The sequence below is a fragment of the Pristiophorus japonicus genome, unplaced genomic scaffold (assembly GCF_044704955.1).
Source record: "Pristiophorus japonicus isolate sPriJap1 unplaced genomic scaffold, sPriJap1.hap1 HAP1_SCAFFOLD_2350, whole genome shotgun sequence".
Classification (NCBI taxonomy): domain Eukaryota; kingdom Metazoa; phylum Chordata; class Chondrichthyes; family Pristiophoridae; genus Pristiophorus; species Pristiophorus japonicus.
In genome coordinates this window covers 5,001-22,500 of record NW_027252069.1, presented here as the reverse complement: position 1 = coordinate 22,500, position 17,500 = coordinate 5,001, and the positions used below count along the sequence as shown (strand labels likewise).

The 17,500-nt window shown below is 56.0% G+C and overlaps 1 protein-coding gene across 1 annotated transcript in view; it reads left to right on the top strand.

Annotated features, from left to right (window-relative positions):
• LOC139245772 (uncharacterized) overlaps window positions 1-17,500 on the top strand; it is a gene marked incomplete at its 3' end in the record, with an annotated part of 23,035 nt that overhangs the window by 2,916 nt on the left and 2,619 nt on the right. The window contains exons 2-6 of the mRNA XM_070871279.1: window positions 905-1,024; window positions 4,401-4,460; window positions 6,839-6,916; window positions 12,335-12,382; window positions 14,096-14,170. Of these exons, the coding sequence (XP_070727380.1) occupies window positions 905-1,024; window positions 4,401-4,460; window positions 6,839-6,916; window positions 12,335-12,382; window positions 14,096-14,170 (381 nt within the window). The remainder of the gene's footprint in view (window positions 1-904; window positions 1,025-4,400; window positions 4,461-6,838; window positions 6,917-12,334; window positions 12,383-14,095; window positions 14,171-17,500) is intronic.

Sequence of the window (17,500 nt, the reverse complement as noted above, 5' to 3'; positions counted from 1 at the left end):
CACAGAGCAGGAAAGGTGCAGGCTCCGACCTCGGCCTAGTGCTGAGTTAGCCTGATCTCACGCCCGGTGTAGGACTGAGCTCCCCCACACACACACACACACACACACAGAGCAGGAAAGGTGCAGGCTCCGACCTCGGCCTAGTGCTGAGTTAGCCTGATCTCATGCCCGGTGTGGGACTGAGCTCCACACACACACACACACAGAGCAGGAAAGGTCCAGGCTCCGACCTCGGCCTAGTGCTGAGTTAGCCTGATCTCACGCCCGGTGTGTGGGACTGAGTTCCCCCCCCCCCCCCGACACACACAGACAAAGAGCAGAAAAGGTCCAGGCTCCGACCTCGGCCTAGTGCTGAGTTAGCCTGATCTCACGGCCGGTGTGTGGGACTGAGCCCCACACACACACACACACACACACACACACACAGAGCAGGAAAGGTCCAGGCACCGACCTCGGCCTAGTGCTGAGTTAGCCTGATCTCATGCCCGGTGTGGGACTGAGCTCCACACACACACACACACACAGAGCAGGAAAGGTCCAGGCTCCGACCTCGGCCTAGTGCTGAGTTAGCCTGATCTCACGCCCGGTGTGGGACTGAGCTCCACACACACACACACAGAGCAGGAAAGGTCCAGGCTCCGACCTCGGCCTAGTGCTGAGTTAGCCTGATCTCACGGCCGGTTTGTGGGACTGAGCCCCAGGGGACAATTCTTCCCGGACAGATGATCTCGGTTTCCGGCCCCTGGAACTTCTCCTCGTCCCCGGAAAAGTCAAAATGCCCAGCCCGACCTCGGGATCCTTCCCTCCGATTTTCCCCTCCAGCCCGACCCTCTGGGACTCTTTGACAACGGTGTAGTCCTGCCTGACCGGGCCCCTGGTAAACTTTCTCTGTCGTCGCCAACAGTTTATGGAGCTGGAGCCTTTCCAGGAGGATACCAAGGAGCCGGAGGGTTCCTAGGGGCCGGAGGATATCAAGGAGCGGGAGCGTACCCAGGAGCTCAGTTGGCCACCAGCTACGGCAATGGTGAGGGACTGATCTGGTCGGACTGTGCTTGCCGCACAACTGAGTGAGATTGGCGATTAAATAAGAGCCATTTTGACTAACAGTTCTGTTCTCCATATTATAACAAGGATGTAGAGACACTGGAGAAGGTGTTAAAAAAAAGATTTACTAGAATTTATACAAGAACTGCGAGGTTATAACTATCTGGAAAGATTGAACAGGCCAGGGCTCTCTTCTCTACAAAAGAGAGGACTGACGGGTGACCTGATAGACGTTTCAAATTATGAAGGGGTTCGATAGAGTAGACAGTGCAGCACTCCCTCAGTACTGCCCCTCCGACAGTGCAGCACTCCCTCAGTACTGCCCCTCCGACAGTGCAGCACTCCCTCAGTACGGCCCCTCCGACAGTGTAGCACTCCCTCAGTACTGCCCCTCCGACAGTGTAGCACTCCCTCAGTACTCCCCCTCCGACAGTGCAGTGCTCCCTCAGTACTGCCCCTCCGACAGTGCAGTGCTCCCTCAGTACTGCCCCTCCCACAGTGCGGCACTCCCTCAATACTGCCCCTCCGACAGTGCGGCACTCCCTCAGTACTGCCCCTCCGACAGTGCGGCACTCCCTCATTACCCCCCCATCCGACAGTGTAGAGCTCCCTCAGTACTGCCCCTCCGACAGTGCAGCGCTCCCTCAGTACTGCCCCTCCGACAGTGTAGCACTCCCTCAGTACTGCCCCTCCCACAGTGCGGCGCTCCCTCATTACCCCCCCATCTGACAGTGCGGCGCTCCCTCAGTACTGCCCCTCCGACAGTGCGGCACTCCCTCATTACCCCCCCATCCGACAGTGTAGAGCTCCCTCAGTACTGCCCCTCCAACAGTGCGGCACTCCCTCATTACCCCCCCCTCCGACAGTGCGGCGCTCCCTCAGTACTGCCCCTCCGACAGTGCGGCGCTCCCTCAGTACTCCCCCTCCGACAGTGCAGCACTCCCTCAGTACTGCTCCTCCAACAGTGCAGCGCTCCCTCAGTACTGCCCCTCCGACAGTGCAGCACTCCCTCAGTACTGCCCCTCCGACAGTGCAGTGCTCCCTCAGTACTGCTCCTCCGACAGTGCAGCGCTCCCTCAGTACTGCCCCTCCGACAGTGCGGCACTCCCTCAGTACTGCCCCTCCGACAGTGCGGCACTCCCTCAGTACTGCCCCTCCGACAGTGCAGCACTCCCTCAGTACTGCCCCTCTGAAAGTGCGGCGCTCCCTCAGTACTGCCCCTCCGACAGTGCGGCACTCCCTCAGTACTGCCCCTCCGACAGTGCGGCACTCCCTCAGTACTGCCCCTCCGACAGTGCAGCACTCCCTCAGTACTGCCCCTCTGAAAGTGCGGCGCTCCCTCAGTACTGCCCCTCCGACAGTGCAGCACTCCCTCAGTACTGCCCCTCTGAAAGTGCGGCGCTCCCTCAGTACTGCCCCTCCGACAGTGCGGCGCTCCCTCAGTACTGCCCCTCTGAAAGTGCGGCGCTCCCTCAGTACTGCCCCTCCGACAGTGCGGCACTCCCTCAGCTCCACACTGGAGCGTCAGCCTAGATTTACGTGCTCGAGTCCCTGGAGTGGGACTTGAACCCATATGAAAAAAAAGGATGTAGAGGCACTGGAGATGGTGTAAAAAAGAGATTTACTAGAATTTATACAAGAACTGCGAGGTTATAACTATCTGGAAAGATTGAACAGGCCAGGGCTCTCTTCTCCAGAAAGAGAGGACTGAGAGGGTGACCTGATCGAGGTTTAAGATTATAAAGGGATTCGAAACGGCAGACGTGGAGAAGATGCTCCCACTTGTGGGAGAGAGACCAGAACTCGGGGCCATCAATACAAGATGGTCATTAATAAACCCAATGGGGAATTCAGGAGATACTTCTTTACCCAGAGAGTGGTGAGAATGTGGAACTCGCTGCCACAGGGAGTGGTTGAGTCGGATGTATTTAAGGGGAAGTTAGATAAAGGCAAGAGGGAGAAGGGAATAGGAGGATATGGTGATGGGGTGAGATGACAAGGGGTGGGAGGGGGCATAGACAGCGCAGGGACCTGTTGGGCCCAATGGCCTGTCTCCGCGCTGTAAATACTTTGTAATACTTACCGCAGTAATGACGGACATTAGTCGTCGCTTAGCTCCATCCTCACACCCTCACCCAGAGTCATGTGACCCCCGGGGAAAGGCTAGAAAGCAAATACATTTTTTTTTGGCCGGGGGGGTGGGGTGGGGAAACCTGTGAAATTCCATTGCGACCAACCCCCTCCTCCCCGCAACCCCCCCCACAGCTTCAGCAATTGAAGCTCGACCAGGAGACCAGTCTGACCCCGATGAATGTCATACCAGTGCCTCCCTCTTGTACAAGGTGATCACAGCCCCAGCTAGAGACCCAGACAGCTCTCGCTCAGCGCTTCGGGCTCCACTGGGCAAGCCGGCAGCCTGTTCCACAGGCCCAATATTCTCTGGGGAAGAAACCAGCTCCTGACATCTGGTTTGACTGCAGGGAAACCAGATTCAAGCCCAGACCCAGATCTCACTGAACCCTCAGTTTATGAATGTGTAGTCAGGTATCTCCTTGACCCCTCAGTGATGGACCTGTAGTCTGGTATCTCCTTGACCCCTCAGTGATAGACTTGAGGTCAGGTATCTCCTTGACCCCTCAGTGATGGACCTGTAGTCAGGTATCTCCTTGAACTCTGAGTGATAGACCTGTAGTCTGGTATCTCCTTGACCCCTCAGTGATACACCTGAGGTCAGGTATCTCCTTGACCCCTCAGTGATGGACCTGAGGTCAGGTATCTCCTTGACCCCTCAGTGATAGACCTGAGGTCAGGTATCTCCTTGACCCCTCAGTGATGGACCTGTAGTCAGGTATCTCCTTGAACTCTGAGTGATAGACCTGTAGTCTGGTATTTCCTTGACCCCTCAGTGATACACCTGAGGTCAGGTATCTCCTTCACCCCTCAGTGATAGACCTGAGGTCTGGTATCTCCTTGACCCCTCAGTGATGGACCTGTAGTCAGGTATCTCCTTGAACTCTGAGTGATAGACCTGTAGTCTGGTATCTCCTTGACACCTCAGTGATACACCTGAGGTCAGGTATCTCCTTGACCCCTCAGTGATAGACCTGAGGTCTGGTATCTCCCTTAACCCTCAGTGATAGACCTGTAGTCAGGTATTTCCTTGACCCCTCAGTGATAGACCTGAGGTCTGGTATCTCCCTTAACCCTCAGTGATACACCTTTAGTCAGGTATCTCCTTGACCCCTCAGTGATAGACCTGAGGTCTGGTATCTCCTTGACCCCTCAGTGATAGACCTTAGGTCAGGTATCTCCCTTAACCCTCAGTGATGGAAGCGTTTCCTCTCTTTCCTCTCAAGGTTATCCCAGTGTTTTGGCTGACGGAGCGGGATATGGAGGGAAGGCTGGCAAAGGATTAGGTATGTGCTTGCTTACAACTCAACATCAGAATGCAGGAAAAATGTTCCCACCCATTTAATCCTCTCACAGCCCATGTACACACTCCCCTATCACTGACTCTCCCCACCCATTTAATCCTCCCACAGCCCATGTACACACTCCCCTATCACTGACTCTCCCCACCCATTTAATCCTCCCACAGCCCATGTACACACTCCCCTATCAGTGACTCTCCCCACCCATTTAATCCTCCCACAGCCCATGTACACTCTCCCCTATCACTGACACTCCCCACCCATTTAATCCTCCCACAGCCCATGGACACACTCCCCTATCACTGACTCTCCCCACCCATTTAATCCTCCCACAGCCCATGGACACACTCCCCTATCACTGACTCTCCCCACCCATTTAATCCTCCCACAGCCCATGTACACACTCCCCTATCACTGACTCTCCCCACCCATTTAATCCTCCCACAGCCCATGGACACACTCCCCTATCACTGACTCTCCCCACCCATTTAATCCTCCCACAGCCCATGTACACACTCCCCTATCACTGACTCTCCCTACCCATTTAATCCTCACACAGCCCATGTACACACTCCCCTATCACTGACTCTCCCCAATATTTTAATCCCCTCCCACAGACCTCTGGGTCAGAGAATTCCCAAGATTCACCACCCTCTGAGAGAAGACATTCCTCCTCATCTCAGTCCTAAATGGCCGACCCCTTATCCTGAGACTCTGACCCCTGACTCTCCAGCCCGGGGAAACATCCTCTCTGCATCTGTCTCTCGAGCCCTCTAAGAATTTCGTACATCTCAATGAGATCAACGCTTATTCAGTGCATGTTTAATCTCCTTCCACTGCCCGCGTACACTCGACATGGAGTTCAGTCGCAGATCTGCCACGATCGCCTTGAAATTGGCAGAACAGGCTCGAGGGGCTGAATGGGCCTCCTCCTGTTCCTGTGTAACAGGCTCGAGGGGCTGAATGGTCCTCCTCCTGTTCCTGTGTAACAGGCTCGAGGGGCTGAATGGGCCTCCTCCTGTTCCTGTGTAACAGGCTCGAGGGGCTGAATGGGCTTCCTCCTGTTCCTGTGTAACAGGCTCGAGGGGCTGAATGGGCCTCCTCCTGTTCCTGTGTAACAGGCTCGAGGGGCTGAATGGGCCTCCTCCTGTTCCTGTGTAACAGGCTCGAGGGGCTGAATGGGCCTCCTCCTGTTCCTGTGTAACAGGCTCGAGGGGCTGAATGGGCTCCTCCTGTTCCTGTTTAACAGGCTCGAGGGGCTGAATGGCCTCCTCCTGTTCCTGTGTAACAGGCTCGAGGGGCTGAATGGCCTCCTCCTGTTCCTGTGTAACAGGCTCGAGGGGCTGAATGGGCCTCCTCCTGTTCTTAATGTAACAGGCTCGAGGGGCTGAATGGGCTCCTCCTGTTCCTGTGTAACAGGCTCGAGGGGCTGAATGGCCTCCTCCTGTTCCTGTGTAACAGGCTCAAGGGGCTGAATGGCCTCCTCCTGTTCCTGTGTAACAGACTCGAGGGGCTGAATGGCCTCCTCCTGTTCCTGTGTAACAGGCTCGGGGGGCTGAATGGCCTCCTCCTGTTCCTGTGTAACAGGCTCGAGGGGCTGAATGGCCTCCTCCTGTTCCTGTGTAAGAGGCTCGAGGGGCTGAATGGGCCTCCTCCTGTTCCTGTGTAACAGGCTTGAGGGACTGAATGGGCTCCTCCTGTTCCTGTGTAACAGGCTTGAGGGGCTGAATGGGCCTCCTCCTGTTCCTGTGTAACAGGCTCGAGGGGCTGAATGGGTTCCTCCTGTTCCTGTGTAACAGGCTCGAGGGGCTGAATGGTCCTCCTCCTGTTCCTGTGTAAGAGTCTCGAGGGGCTGAATGGGCCTCCTCCTGTTCCTGTGTAACAGGCTCGAGGGGCTGAATGGCCTCCTCCTGTTCCTGTGTAACAGGCTCGAGGGGCTGAATGGGCCTCCTCCTGTTCCTGTGTAACAGGCTCGAGGGGCTGAATGTGCCTACTCCTGTTCCTGTGTAACAGGCTCGAGGGGCTGAATGGCCTCCTCCTGTTCCTGTGTAACAGGCTCGAGGGGCTGAATGGGCCTCCTCCTGTTCCTGTGTAACAGGCTCGAGGGGCTGAATGGGCCTCCTCCTGTTCCTGTGTAACAGGCTCGAGGGGCTGAATGGGCCTCCTCCTGTTCCTGTGTAACAGGCTCGAGGGGCTGAATGGGCCTCCTCCTGTTCCTATGTTGCTACCAATGATTCCAGCCACCCAGGAACCTCCTCCCACAGCTCATACACGCCCACCACTGTGTGTTCTTTGGATGGATCAGCGGGGCAGGGTATCTGGGTGTGAGCTTCTTGTGACTGACTGCAGCTTTCCACCCTTAGATGCAGGACAAGCTCTGTACGGAGGGCAGCAAGGATTGGCCAATGGGCTTACAGTCGATGCTGCAGCCGCCAAGTATGGTAGGTATTGACGGTGGTCTGGGGAACGAGTGCATTGTGGGAGGCGGGCTGTGACGCCGGTTCAGACTTGGGAAGAAAGAAATTGCATTTATCGAGTATCTTTCACGACCTGGGGAGGTCCCAGCGAGCTACACGGCCAGTGAAGTACCTTTGTAGTCTGACCACTGTTGCAATGTGGGTAAATGCGGCAGCCAATCTAAGCACAGCAAGATCCCACAGTGACACAATCATCTACTTCATCTCTTTTTTCGACAGATTTCTGTTAACTCAAGGTATTAAGGGATATGGGCCAAAGGCGGGTATATGGGGGGTTAGGTCACAGATCAACCCTGATCTCAGTGATTGGAAGTACAGGGTCGAGGGGCTGAATGGCCTCCTCCTGTTCCTGTGTAACAGGCTCGAGGGGCTGAATGGGCCTCCTCCTGTTTCTGTGTAACAGGCTCGAGGGGCTGAATGGGCCTCCTCCTGTTCCTGTGTAACAGGCTCGAGGGGCTGAATGGGCCTCCTCCTGTTTCTGTGTAACAGGCTCGAGGGGCTGAATGGGCCTCCTCCTGTTCCTGTGTAACAGGCTCGAGGGGCTGAATGGCCTCCTCCTGTTCCTGTGTAACAGGCTCGAGGGGCTGAATGGGCCTCCTCCTGTTCCTGTGTAACAGGCTCGAGGGGCTGAATGGCCTCCTCCTGTTCCTGTGTAACAGGCTCGAGGGGCTGAATGGGCCTCCTCCTGTTCCTGTGTAACAGGCTCGAGGGGCTAAATGGGCCTCCTCCTGTTCCTGTGTAACAGGCTCGAGGGGCTGAATGGCCTCCTCCTGTTCCTATGTAACATGCTCGTGGGGCTGAATGGGCCTCCTCCTGTTCCTGTGTAACAGGCTCGAGGGGCTGAATGGCCTCCTCCTGTTCCTGTGTAACAGGCTCGAGGGGCTGAATGGCCTCCTCCTGTTCCTGTGTAATAGGCTCGAGGGGCTGAATGGGCCTCCTCCTGTTCCTGTGTAACAGGCTCGAGGGACTGAATGGGCTTCCTCCTGTTCCTGTGTAACAGGCTCGAGGGGCTGAATGGGCCTCCTCCTGTTCCTGTGTAACAGGCTTGAGGGGCTGAATGGCCTCCTCCTGTTCCTGTGTAACAGGCCCCAGGGGCTGAATGGCCTCCTACTGTTCCTGTGTAACAGGCTCGAGGGGCTGAATGGCCCTCCTCCTGTTCCTGTGTAACAGGCTCGAGGGGCTGAATGGCCTCCTCCTGTTCCTGTGTAACAGGCTCGAGGGGCTGAATGGGCCTCCTCCTGTTCCTGTGTAACAGGCTCGAGGAGCTGAATGGGCCTCCTCCTGTTCCTGTGTAACAGGCTCGAGGGGCTGAATGGGCCTCCTCCTGTTCCTGTGTAACAGGCTCGAGGGGCTGAATGGGCCTCCTCCTGTTCCTGTGTAACAGGCTCGATGGGCTGAATGGGCCTCCTCCTGTTCCTGTGTAACAGACTCGAGGGGCTGAATGGGCCTCCTCCTGTTCCTGTGTAACAGGCTCGAGGGGCTGAATGGCCTCCTCCTGTTACTATCTTTTTAGTGAGGTTTGGTCGAGGGATAAGTGTGAGCCCCAAGACCCTGAGGATAACTTCCCTGCTCTTCTTCCAATAGTGTCCATGGAATGTTTATGTCCAACTGAGAGGACCAATGGGACCCTCGGGTTTAATGTTTCATCCTGAAAGACCTCTGACAGTGCGGCGCTCCCTCAGTACCGGCTCCATTTGTCGGTCTGGATTATGGGGCTCGAGTCTCTGAAGTGTGTCAGACTCAAACCCACAACCTTCTGGCTCAGAGGCGAGAGAGATATCGGCTCAGCTCAGCGGCCACTTGTTAGGTTACTATTCTCACTATCCTGGTGACTGCTGTTCCCAGCAAGGTCTAAAGGCGTCCTCATGGGACAGTGTAGAGGGAGCTTTACTCTGTATCTAACCCCGTGCTGTACCTGCCCTGGGAGTGTTTGATGGGACAGTGTAGAGGGAGCTTTACTCTGTATCTAACCCCGTGCTGTACCTGCCCTGGGAGTGTTTGATGGGGCAGTGTAGAGGGAGGTTTACTCTGTATCTAACCCCGTGCTGTACCTGCCCTGGGAGTGTTTGATGGGACAGTGTAGAGGGAGCTTTACTCTGTATCTAACCCCCTGTACCTGCCCTGGGAGTGTTTGATGGGACAGTGTAGAGGGAGCTTTACTCTGTATCTAACCCCCTGTACCTGCCCTGGGAGTGTTTGATGGGGCAGTGTAGAGGGAGCTTTACTCTGTATCTAACCCCCTGTACCTGCCCTGGGAGTGTTTGATGGGACAGTGTAGAGGGAGCTTTACTCTGTATCTAACCCCGTGCTGTACCTGCCGTGGGAGTGTTTGATGGGACAGTGTAGAGGGAGCTTTACTCTGTATCTAACCCCCTGTACCTGCCCTGGGAGTGTTTGATGGGACAGTGTAGAGGGAGCTTTACTCTGTATCTAACCCCGTGCTGTACCTGCCCTGGGAGTGTGGTTAATACTGATACTGTGAACCATGACTAACTTTCTTCCATGGAGACATCGATGGGGTACCGTTTGATTTGGTGGTCTCAGCGGTTGAAATGATCCCTTTGTAAATGGGAATCGTCACTTGCTGTGACTGTGACACAGGTCCAGCCCGCCCACGATTGTTTTCTGCACCCGAAACATGGAGCCGGTCAGCTGCCGTACGCTGCTCGAGCAATGGCGTCGGCTGGGCTCGACGAGACGTCTGGAAAATACGGTTATAAACATCTCGCTCGGAGACAGAGCTGGTGAACTGCGGCGTGCTGGTCACCAAGTGTTGGGACTATCTTCGATCGGAGGCGTTGTGTTTTGTATTTTGCCTGCTGACTAACCCGCCTCTCAATTCTCTCAGCTGTTGGCACCGAATCCCCGGCCCTCGACAACCTCTCCCCCGCCCCCCCCCCCCCCCTCCTGGCCCACGTTTGTACAGCGCCTCGCGTGGGCTGATCCCCCGTGGGAGGAAGCACAGGTGACCACCACAGCTCAGCCGCCACCAGGCCTGCCTGCAGGCCCTAATCCGGCAATGTGAACGACCGCCACGGTTGAATAGCATGCCCGTGTCCGGAGGTTGCACTTTGGTTTGCCATCAGCACCTGAACTACCTTTGCTGCACCCCAAACAAGTGTAATGTGGGGTGCAGCAGGGATCAGTGCTGGGTCCTCAACTATTTACAGTCTATATTAATGACTTGGATGAAGGGACCGAGTGTAATGTGGCCAAGTTTGCTGACGATACAAAGATGGGTGGGAAAGCAAATTGTGAGGAGGACATAAAAAATCTGCAAAGGGATATAGACAGGCCAAGTGAGTGGGCAAACATTTGGCAGATGGAGTATAATGTGGGGAAATGTGAGATTATCCACTTTGGCAGAAAAAATAGAAAAGCAAATTATAGTTTAAATCGAGAAAAATTACAAAGTGCTGCAGTACAGAGGGACCTGGGGGTTCCTTGTACATGAAACACAAAAAGTTAGTCTGCAGGTACAGCAAGTGATCAGGAAGGCCAAGGGAATGTTGGCCTTTATTGCAAGGGGGATAGAGTATAAAAGCAGAGAAGTCCTGCTACAACTGTACAGGGTATTGGTGAGGCCACACCTGGAGTACTGCGTGCAGTTCTGGTCTCCGTATTTAAGGAAGGATATACTTGCATTGGAGGCTGTTCAGAGAAGGTTCACTCGGTTGATTCCGGAGATGAGTGGGTTGACTTATGAGGAAAGGTTGAGTAGGTTGGGCCTCTACTCATTGGAGTTCAGAAGAATGAGAGGTGATCTTATCGAAACGTATAAGATTGTGAGGGGGCTCGACAAGGTGGATGCAGAGAGGATGTTTCCACTGATAGGGAAATCTAGAACTAGGGGACATAGTCTCAGAATAAGGGGCCGCCCATTTAAAACTGAGATGAGGAGGAATTTCTTCTCTCAGAGGGTTGTAAATCTGTGGAATTCTCTGCCCCAGAGAGCTGTGGAGGCTGGGTCATTGAATATATTTAAGGTGGAGATAGACAGATTTTTGAGCGATAAGGGAGTGAAGGGTTATGGGGAGCGGGCGGGGAAGTGGAGCTGAGTCCATGATCAGATCAGCCGTGATCTTATTGAATGGCGGAGCAGGCTCGAGGGGCCGAATGGCCGACTCCTGCTCCTACTTCTTAAGTTCTTATGCTCTTATGTTCTTAAACCCCCACACCACAAGGCTTGCCCCATCCGGCGAGAAACAGGCAAGGAGGCATTGTGGATTGGCTGTTGCTATGACAATGAGAGATGGACACATGATCCTGAATGGATTGGGGGGGCTGGTGGGCGCTGGGGGGGGGGCGTGAGCACCAAGATCTCGGGGGAGAAGGGGTCGGGTAGTCATTGGTGCTCGGGTGATGAGCGGCTGGTCTTCGGAGGACAAGCAGTGTCGGCGCCAAGGGACACTGCCAGTCACCCAGGACGCTGAGCCCAGGAGACGACCAGGCCATTGTCCGCAGAGTGAGCCTGCACATCGACAGCCAGGAGCATGCCACACCGTGGGGTACCGCACCAACCCACACACACACACACACACACACACTCACTGCACGCAGGAGCAGCAACCCTGGCTGGTTTTTATCGCTCCCTTCCTAACCGAAGCGAGCTGGCACCAATTCCAGCCCCCTTCACCAGGAGGAACGATGGAGCCTGGGCCTTTGTGTGTGTGTGTCTGTGTGTGTGTGTGTGTGGGGCTCAGTCCCACACCGGGTGTGAGATCAGGCTAACTCAGCACTAGGCCGCAGATGGAGCCTGGCCCTTTCCTGCTCTGTGTATGTGTGGGGGAGCTCAGTCCCACACCGGGTGTGAGATCAGGCTAACTCAGCACTAGGCCGCGGATGGAGCCTGCGTCTTTCCTGCTCTGTGTGTGTGTGTGTGGGGGGGGCGCTCAGTCCCACACCGGGTGTGAGATCAGGCTAACTCAGCACTAGGCCGGGGATGGAGCCTGGGTCTTTCCTGCTCTGTGTGCGTGTGTGGGCGGGGCGCTCAGTCCCACACCGGGTGTGAGATCAGGCTAACTCAGCACTAGGCCGCAGATGGAGCCTGGGTCTTTCCTGCTCTGTGTGTGTGTGTGTGGGCGGGGCGCTCAGTCCCACACCGGTTGTGAGATCAGGCTAACTCAGCACTAGGCCGCAGATGGAGCCTGCGTCTTTCCTGCTCTGTGTGTGTGTGTGTGGGCGGGGCGCTCAGTCCCACACCGGTTGTGAGATCAGGCTAACTCAGCACTAGGCCGCAGATGGAGCCTGGGTCTTTCCTGCTCTGCGTATGAGGCTCAATGTCACCCACATTATTTCTGTGATCATTTGACAGAGGGGCAAAAAATTAAGGCCACAGTGAATTTTATAATGCTTATTTCAACCTTCTTCCTCTCCGAGCAGGTGCCGGACTCCCCTACAATGGACAGCCAGTAATGCCTGCAGGGCTGGGTGAGTTATACACGAATCATCTGCTCAACTGTGTATGACACCCGGTCCCAGAGGGGGAAAGGACAGTGTATCTAACACACTGTGTCAACCGGACCCAGAGGGGGAAAGGACAGTGTATCTAACGCACTGTGACACCCAGTCCCAGAGGGGGAAAGGACAGTGTATCTAACGCACTGTGACACCCGGTCCCAGAGGGGGAAAGGACAGTGTATCTAACACACTGTGACACCCGGTCCCAGAGGGGGAAAGGACAGTGTATCTAACACACTGTGACACCCGGTCCCAGAGGGGGAAAGGACAGTGTATCTAACGCACTGTGACACCCGGTCCCAGAGGGGGAAAGGACAGTGTATCTAACGCACTGTGACACCCGGTCCCAGAGGGGGAAAGGACAGTGTATCTAACACACTGTGACACCCGGTCCCAGAGGGGGAAAGGACAGTGTATCTAACGCACTGTGACACCCGGTCCCAGAGGGGGAAAGGACAGGGTATCTAACATACAGTGACACCTGGTCCCAGAGGGAGAAAGGACAGTGTATCTAACACACTGAGTCACCCGGTCCCAGAGGGGGAAAGGACAGTGTATCTAACGCACTGTGACACCCGGTCCCAGAGGGGGAAAGGACAGTGTATCTAACACACTGTGACACCCGGTCCCAGAGGGGGAAAGGACAGTGTATCTAACGCACTGTGACACCCGGTCCCAGAGGGGGAAAGGACAGGGTATCTAACATACAGTGACACCTGGTCCCAGAGGGAGAAAGGACAGTGTATCTAACGCACTGTGACACCCGGTCCCAGAGGGGGAAAGGACAGTGTATCTAACGCACTGTGACACCCGGTCCCAGAGGGGGAAAGGACAGTGTATGTAACACACTGTGACACCCGGTCCCAGAGGGGGAAAGGACAGTGTATCTAACACACAGTGACACCTGGTCCCAGAGGGAGAAAGGACAGTGTATCTAACACACAGTGACACCCGGTCCCAGAGGGGGAAAGGACAGTGTATCTAACGCACTGTGACACCCGGTCCCAGAGGGGGAAAGGACAGTGTATCTAACACACTGTGACACTCGGTCCCAGAGGGGGAAAGGACAGTGTATCTAACACACTGTGACACCCGGTCCCAGAGGGGGAAAGGACAGTGTAACTAATGCACTGTGACACCCGGTCCCAGAGGGGGAAAGGACAGTGTATCTAACACACTGTGACACCCGGTCCCAGAGGGGGAAAGGACAGTGTATCTAACACACTGTGACACCCGGTCCCAGAGGGGGAAAGGACAGTGTATCTAACACACTGTGACACCCGGTCCCAGAGGGGGAAAGGACAGTGTATCTAACACACTGTGACACCTGGTCCCAGAGGGGGAAAGGACAGTGTATCTAACGCACTGTGACACCCGGTCCCAGAGGGGGAAAGGACAGTGTATCGAACACACTGTGACACCCAGTCCCAGAGGGGGAAAGGACAGTGTATCTAACGCACTGTGACACCCAGTCCCAGAGGGGGAAAGGACAGTGTATCTAACGCACTGTGACACCCGGTCCCAGAGGGGGAAAGGACAGTGTATCTAACACACTGTGACACCCCTAGAGCTGGGATGCCTGGTCCCTGTGATCAGTATTGAGTGCCCACTGTGTGTGACATTTTCTCTCTCAATGTTTGTCAACGTCAACTTTGACCTTTAGCCCTTCCCCCCCCCCAGCAGGTGCTGGCCAGCTGCCCTATGGGATGCCTCAGGCTGGGCTCGGGATGCTGGGAGATCTGGCTGCAGCTAAGTACGGTGAGTATCCGTGTCGCCGAGCGCCAAGGCGCTGCCCCTTGCCATCCTCCGCGGCAGAACGGGCAAACCTTTATGTCCTCCCCACCCCTGCTCCTCAATGGACGAGAAGTGATGCTGTCAACGCACACCCCTGCCCCTACGCTGCCGGGCGTGCCTACGTGGGTCACCCTCTCTCGCCTCTGAGTCAGAGGGTCATGGGTTCGAGCCCCACACACTCGCACTCCAGACACTCGAGCCCCATAATCCAGGCCCGGCAACCCCACTTGCTGTGCCCTTTGACCTCCTGTGCCCTTTGACCTGCTGTGCCCTTTGGCCTGCTCGCCCCTGTGCCATCTGACTTGCTGTCCCCTGTGCCTTCTGCCCTGATGTGCCCTCCCCTGTGCCCTTTGACCTGCTGTGCCCTTTGCCCTGCTGTGTCTTGCACTGTGCCCTTTGACCTCCTGTGCCCTTTGACCCGCTGTGCCCTTTGGCCTGCTCTCCCCTGTGCCCTTTGACCTGCTGTGCCCTCCCCGTGCCCTTTGACCTGCTGCCCCCCGTGCACTTTGACCCGCCGTGCCCTTTGACCTGCTGTGCCACTGCCCTCCCCCGCCCTGCCAGTAACCCGCTGACCTTTCCCCTGTCGGGACGGGCGGGCCCCGGATCAGGGACCTTGGGTACTTGGCTCCCACAAAGAATGGCAGCTGGTAGGGACGGCGATGTTTGAGGGTCGATGCGTCTCCAATCACTCCGCTGCTTTTGACCAGGCCCTCGACCTCCCCCGCCTCGTAGCGTCAACCCACTGGAGCGCCCCCCGCCCCCTGCCCCCCACCGACACCACCGTTTAACCCTTTCCGCTCAAGCATTGTCCAACAAGGAGTTGGACTCAGCAGCCTCCCGGACCCTAGTCCCACACCAACTTGGTTGGCTCTTTAACGCCCCTCTGAAGTGTCCCAACACGACCTTCCCCCCCCACCCTCCCGCCTCCAATCCCTCCCCACCCCACCATATCAAACCTGGAACTCTGTGGGAGCACCTTCCCCTCACGGACCGCAGCGGGTTCTCAAGGTCAGTTGGGGATGGGCAATAAATGCCGGCCTTATCCAGCGACGCCCTCACCCCGAGACTGAACACAAGAAAAACTGAACCTTGTTAAGGCCACGTGATGCCTTCGTTGCTCCCACGCTCCCTCCCGGTGGTCGCCGGCAATCTCCGGACGTACCCTCCGCTGTGAGGCAGACTTCGGGATGTCTCAGATGACCTTTGCCCTCTTTGGTTCCCATGCCATTGCCCCTCAAGGGCTGTGCTTCGTGGCAGGGCTGCCCTACCTTGCCCGAGTGGCCGTTCTTCATTTGCGCGCCGGCGGGCTGTTTGACCGTGAGGGGCGTCGCGGTCCCAAGCCCGCCTTCAGCCGCTGTCCCTCAAGGGGCCGCCTGGTGGGGCGCTTGGGGAAGCAACTCTGGTTGATTCCCAAGCCGCGCCACACCGGGTGTGAGATCAGGCGAACTCAGCACTAGGCCGGAGAAGGAGCCTGGGTCTTTCCTGCTCTGGTGTGTGTGTGTGTGTGTGTGTGTGTGTGTGGGGAGCTCAGTCCCACACCGGGTGTGAGATCAGGCTAACTCAGCATTAGGCCGGAGATGGAGCCTGGGTCTTTCCTGCTCTGTGTGTGTGTGTGTGTGTGTGGGGGGGAGCTCAGTCCCACACCGGGTGTGAGATCAGGCTAACTCAGCACTAGGCCGGAGAAGGAGCCTGGACCTTTCCTGCTCTGTGTGTGTGTGTGTGTGGGGAGGGGCTCAGTCCCACACTGGGTGTGAGATCAGGCTAACTCAGCACTAGGCCGGAGAAGGAGCCTGGGTCTTTCCTGCTCTGTGTGTGTGTGTGAGTGTGTGTGTGGGGGGGAGCTCAGTCCCACACCGGGTGTGAGATCAGGCTAACTCAGCACTAGGCCGGAGAAGGAGCCTGGGTCTTTCCTGCTCTGTGTGTGTGTGTGTGTGTGTGGGGGGGAGCTCAGTCCCACACCGGGTGTGAGATCAGGCTAACTCAGCACTAGGCCGGAGATGGAGCCTGGGTCTTTCCTGCTCTGTGTGTGCGCCCCAGATCGCTGACTATCTGATCCGAGGTGAGATTCTCCGACGTAGGCAGCAGTATAACTGAGGACTGGGCCCCAGCTGGAGGCCAGGTTGAGTTTGGGCCTGGCAGTGTTTGACCCCAGCGCCCCCTGTGTGTGTTGTCTGTCTCTCTGTCACCACATTGAATTCTCCTTGCCACCATTGCAGGTGGGTACGGACAGCTCGCAGCAGGCCTGAGGGTTTGTGGAGGGGGTTTGGGCCTCTACAGGGAGATCAGACAGGACTAACTGGGGGAGGGGAAGGGTCCTTTCAAAGGCCCACTCTTTGGAAATACTGCCTCATCTCACTCTCTCTTCATCTAAGGTACGCCTCTCCTCTCTGTCTCGCTCTCTCTGTCCCTCATTCTTGATATGTCCTTACTACACAGTATAAATGCACACAAGGCCCATACTAGAGAGAAGGTCACTCTGTTATTACCTTTATTACCAAGACCTCAAGTGATGAAGGTGGGTGGAGCTTCCCCTTTTATACCTGAAAGTCCAGGTTAGGAGTGTCTCCCACAAGTTCACCACCTAGTGGTCATTGTTCTCACGGTGTACAACTTAGGTCAGTTTATACATGGGTCACAATGATAGTTGAATACATGACATCACCTCCCCCCCCAAAGTCTTACTGGGATCACAGGTTGAGTCTCTCTGGTGGTTTACGCTCCCTTGTAGAGCGCCTGAGTTGAGGCTCCGGTTGTTGGGCGCTGGCCTGAGTGTCTGCTGTTTGCGGTGCCTCAGGCCTGTCCGGACTGCCCACAGTGACTGGGCTCTCCTCCCTTTGGTTCCGGTGTTCTGTCACCTGTGGTGGAGTGAACTCTATATCGTGTTCTTCCTCTGCTTCTTCTATGGGGTTGCTGAACCTCCTTTTTGTTTGATCCACGTGTTTGCGGCAGATTTGTCCATTGGTAAGTTTAACTACCAGAATCCTATTCCCCTCTTTGGCAATCACAGTGCCTGCGAGCCATTTGGGCCCTGCAGCGTAGTTGAGGACAATAGTAGGGTCATTTACATCAATACATCGCACCCTCGCATTCCTGTCATGGTAGTCATATTGTGACTGGCGCCTGCTCTCAACAATTTCTTTCATGGTGGGGTGTTTCAGGGATAACCGGGTTTTGAGCGTCCTTTTCATTAGCAGCTCTGCTGGTGGAACCCCTGTGAGCGAATGTGGTCGGGATCTATAGGCCAACAGGAGGCGTGATAAGCGGCTTTATAGGGAGCCCCCTTGGATTCTGAGC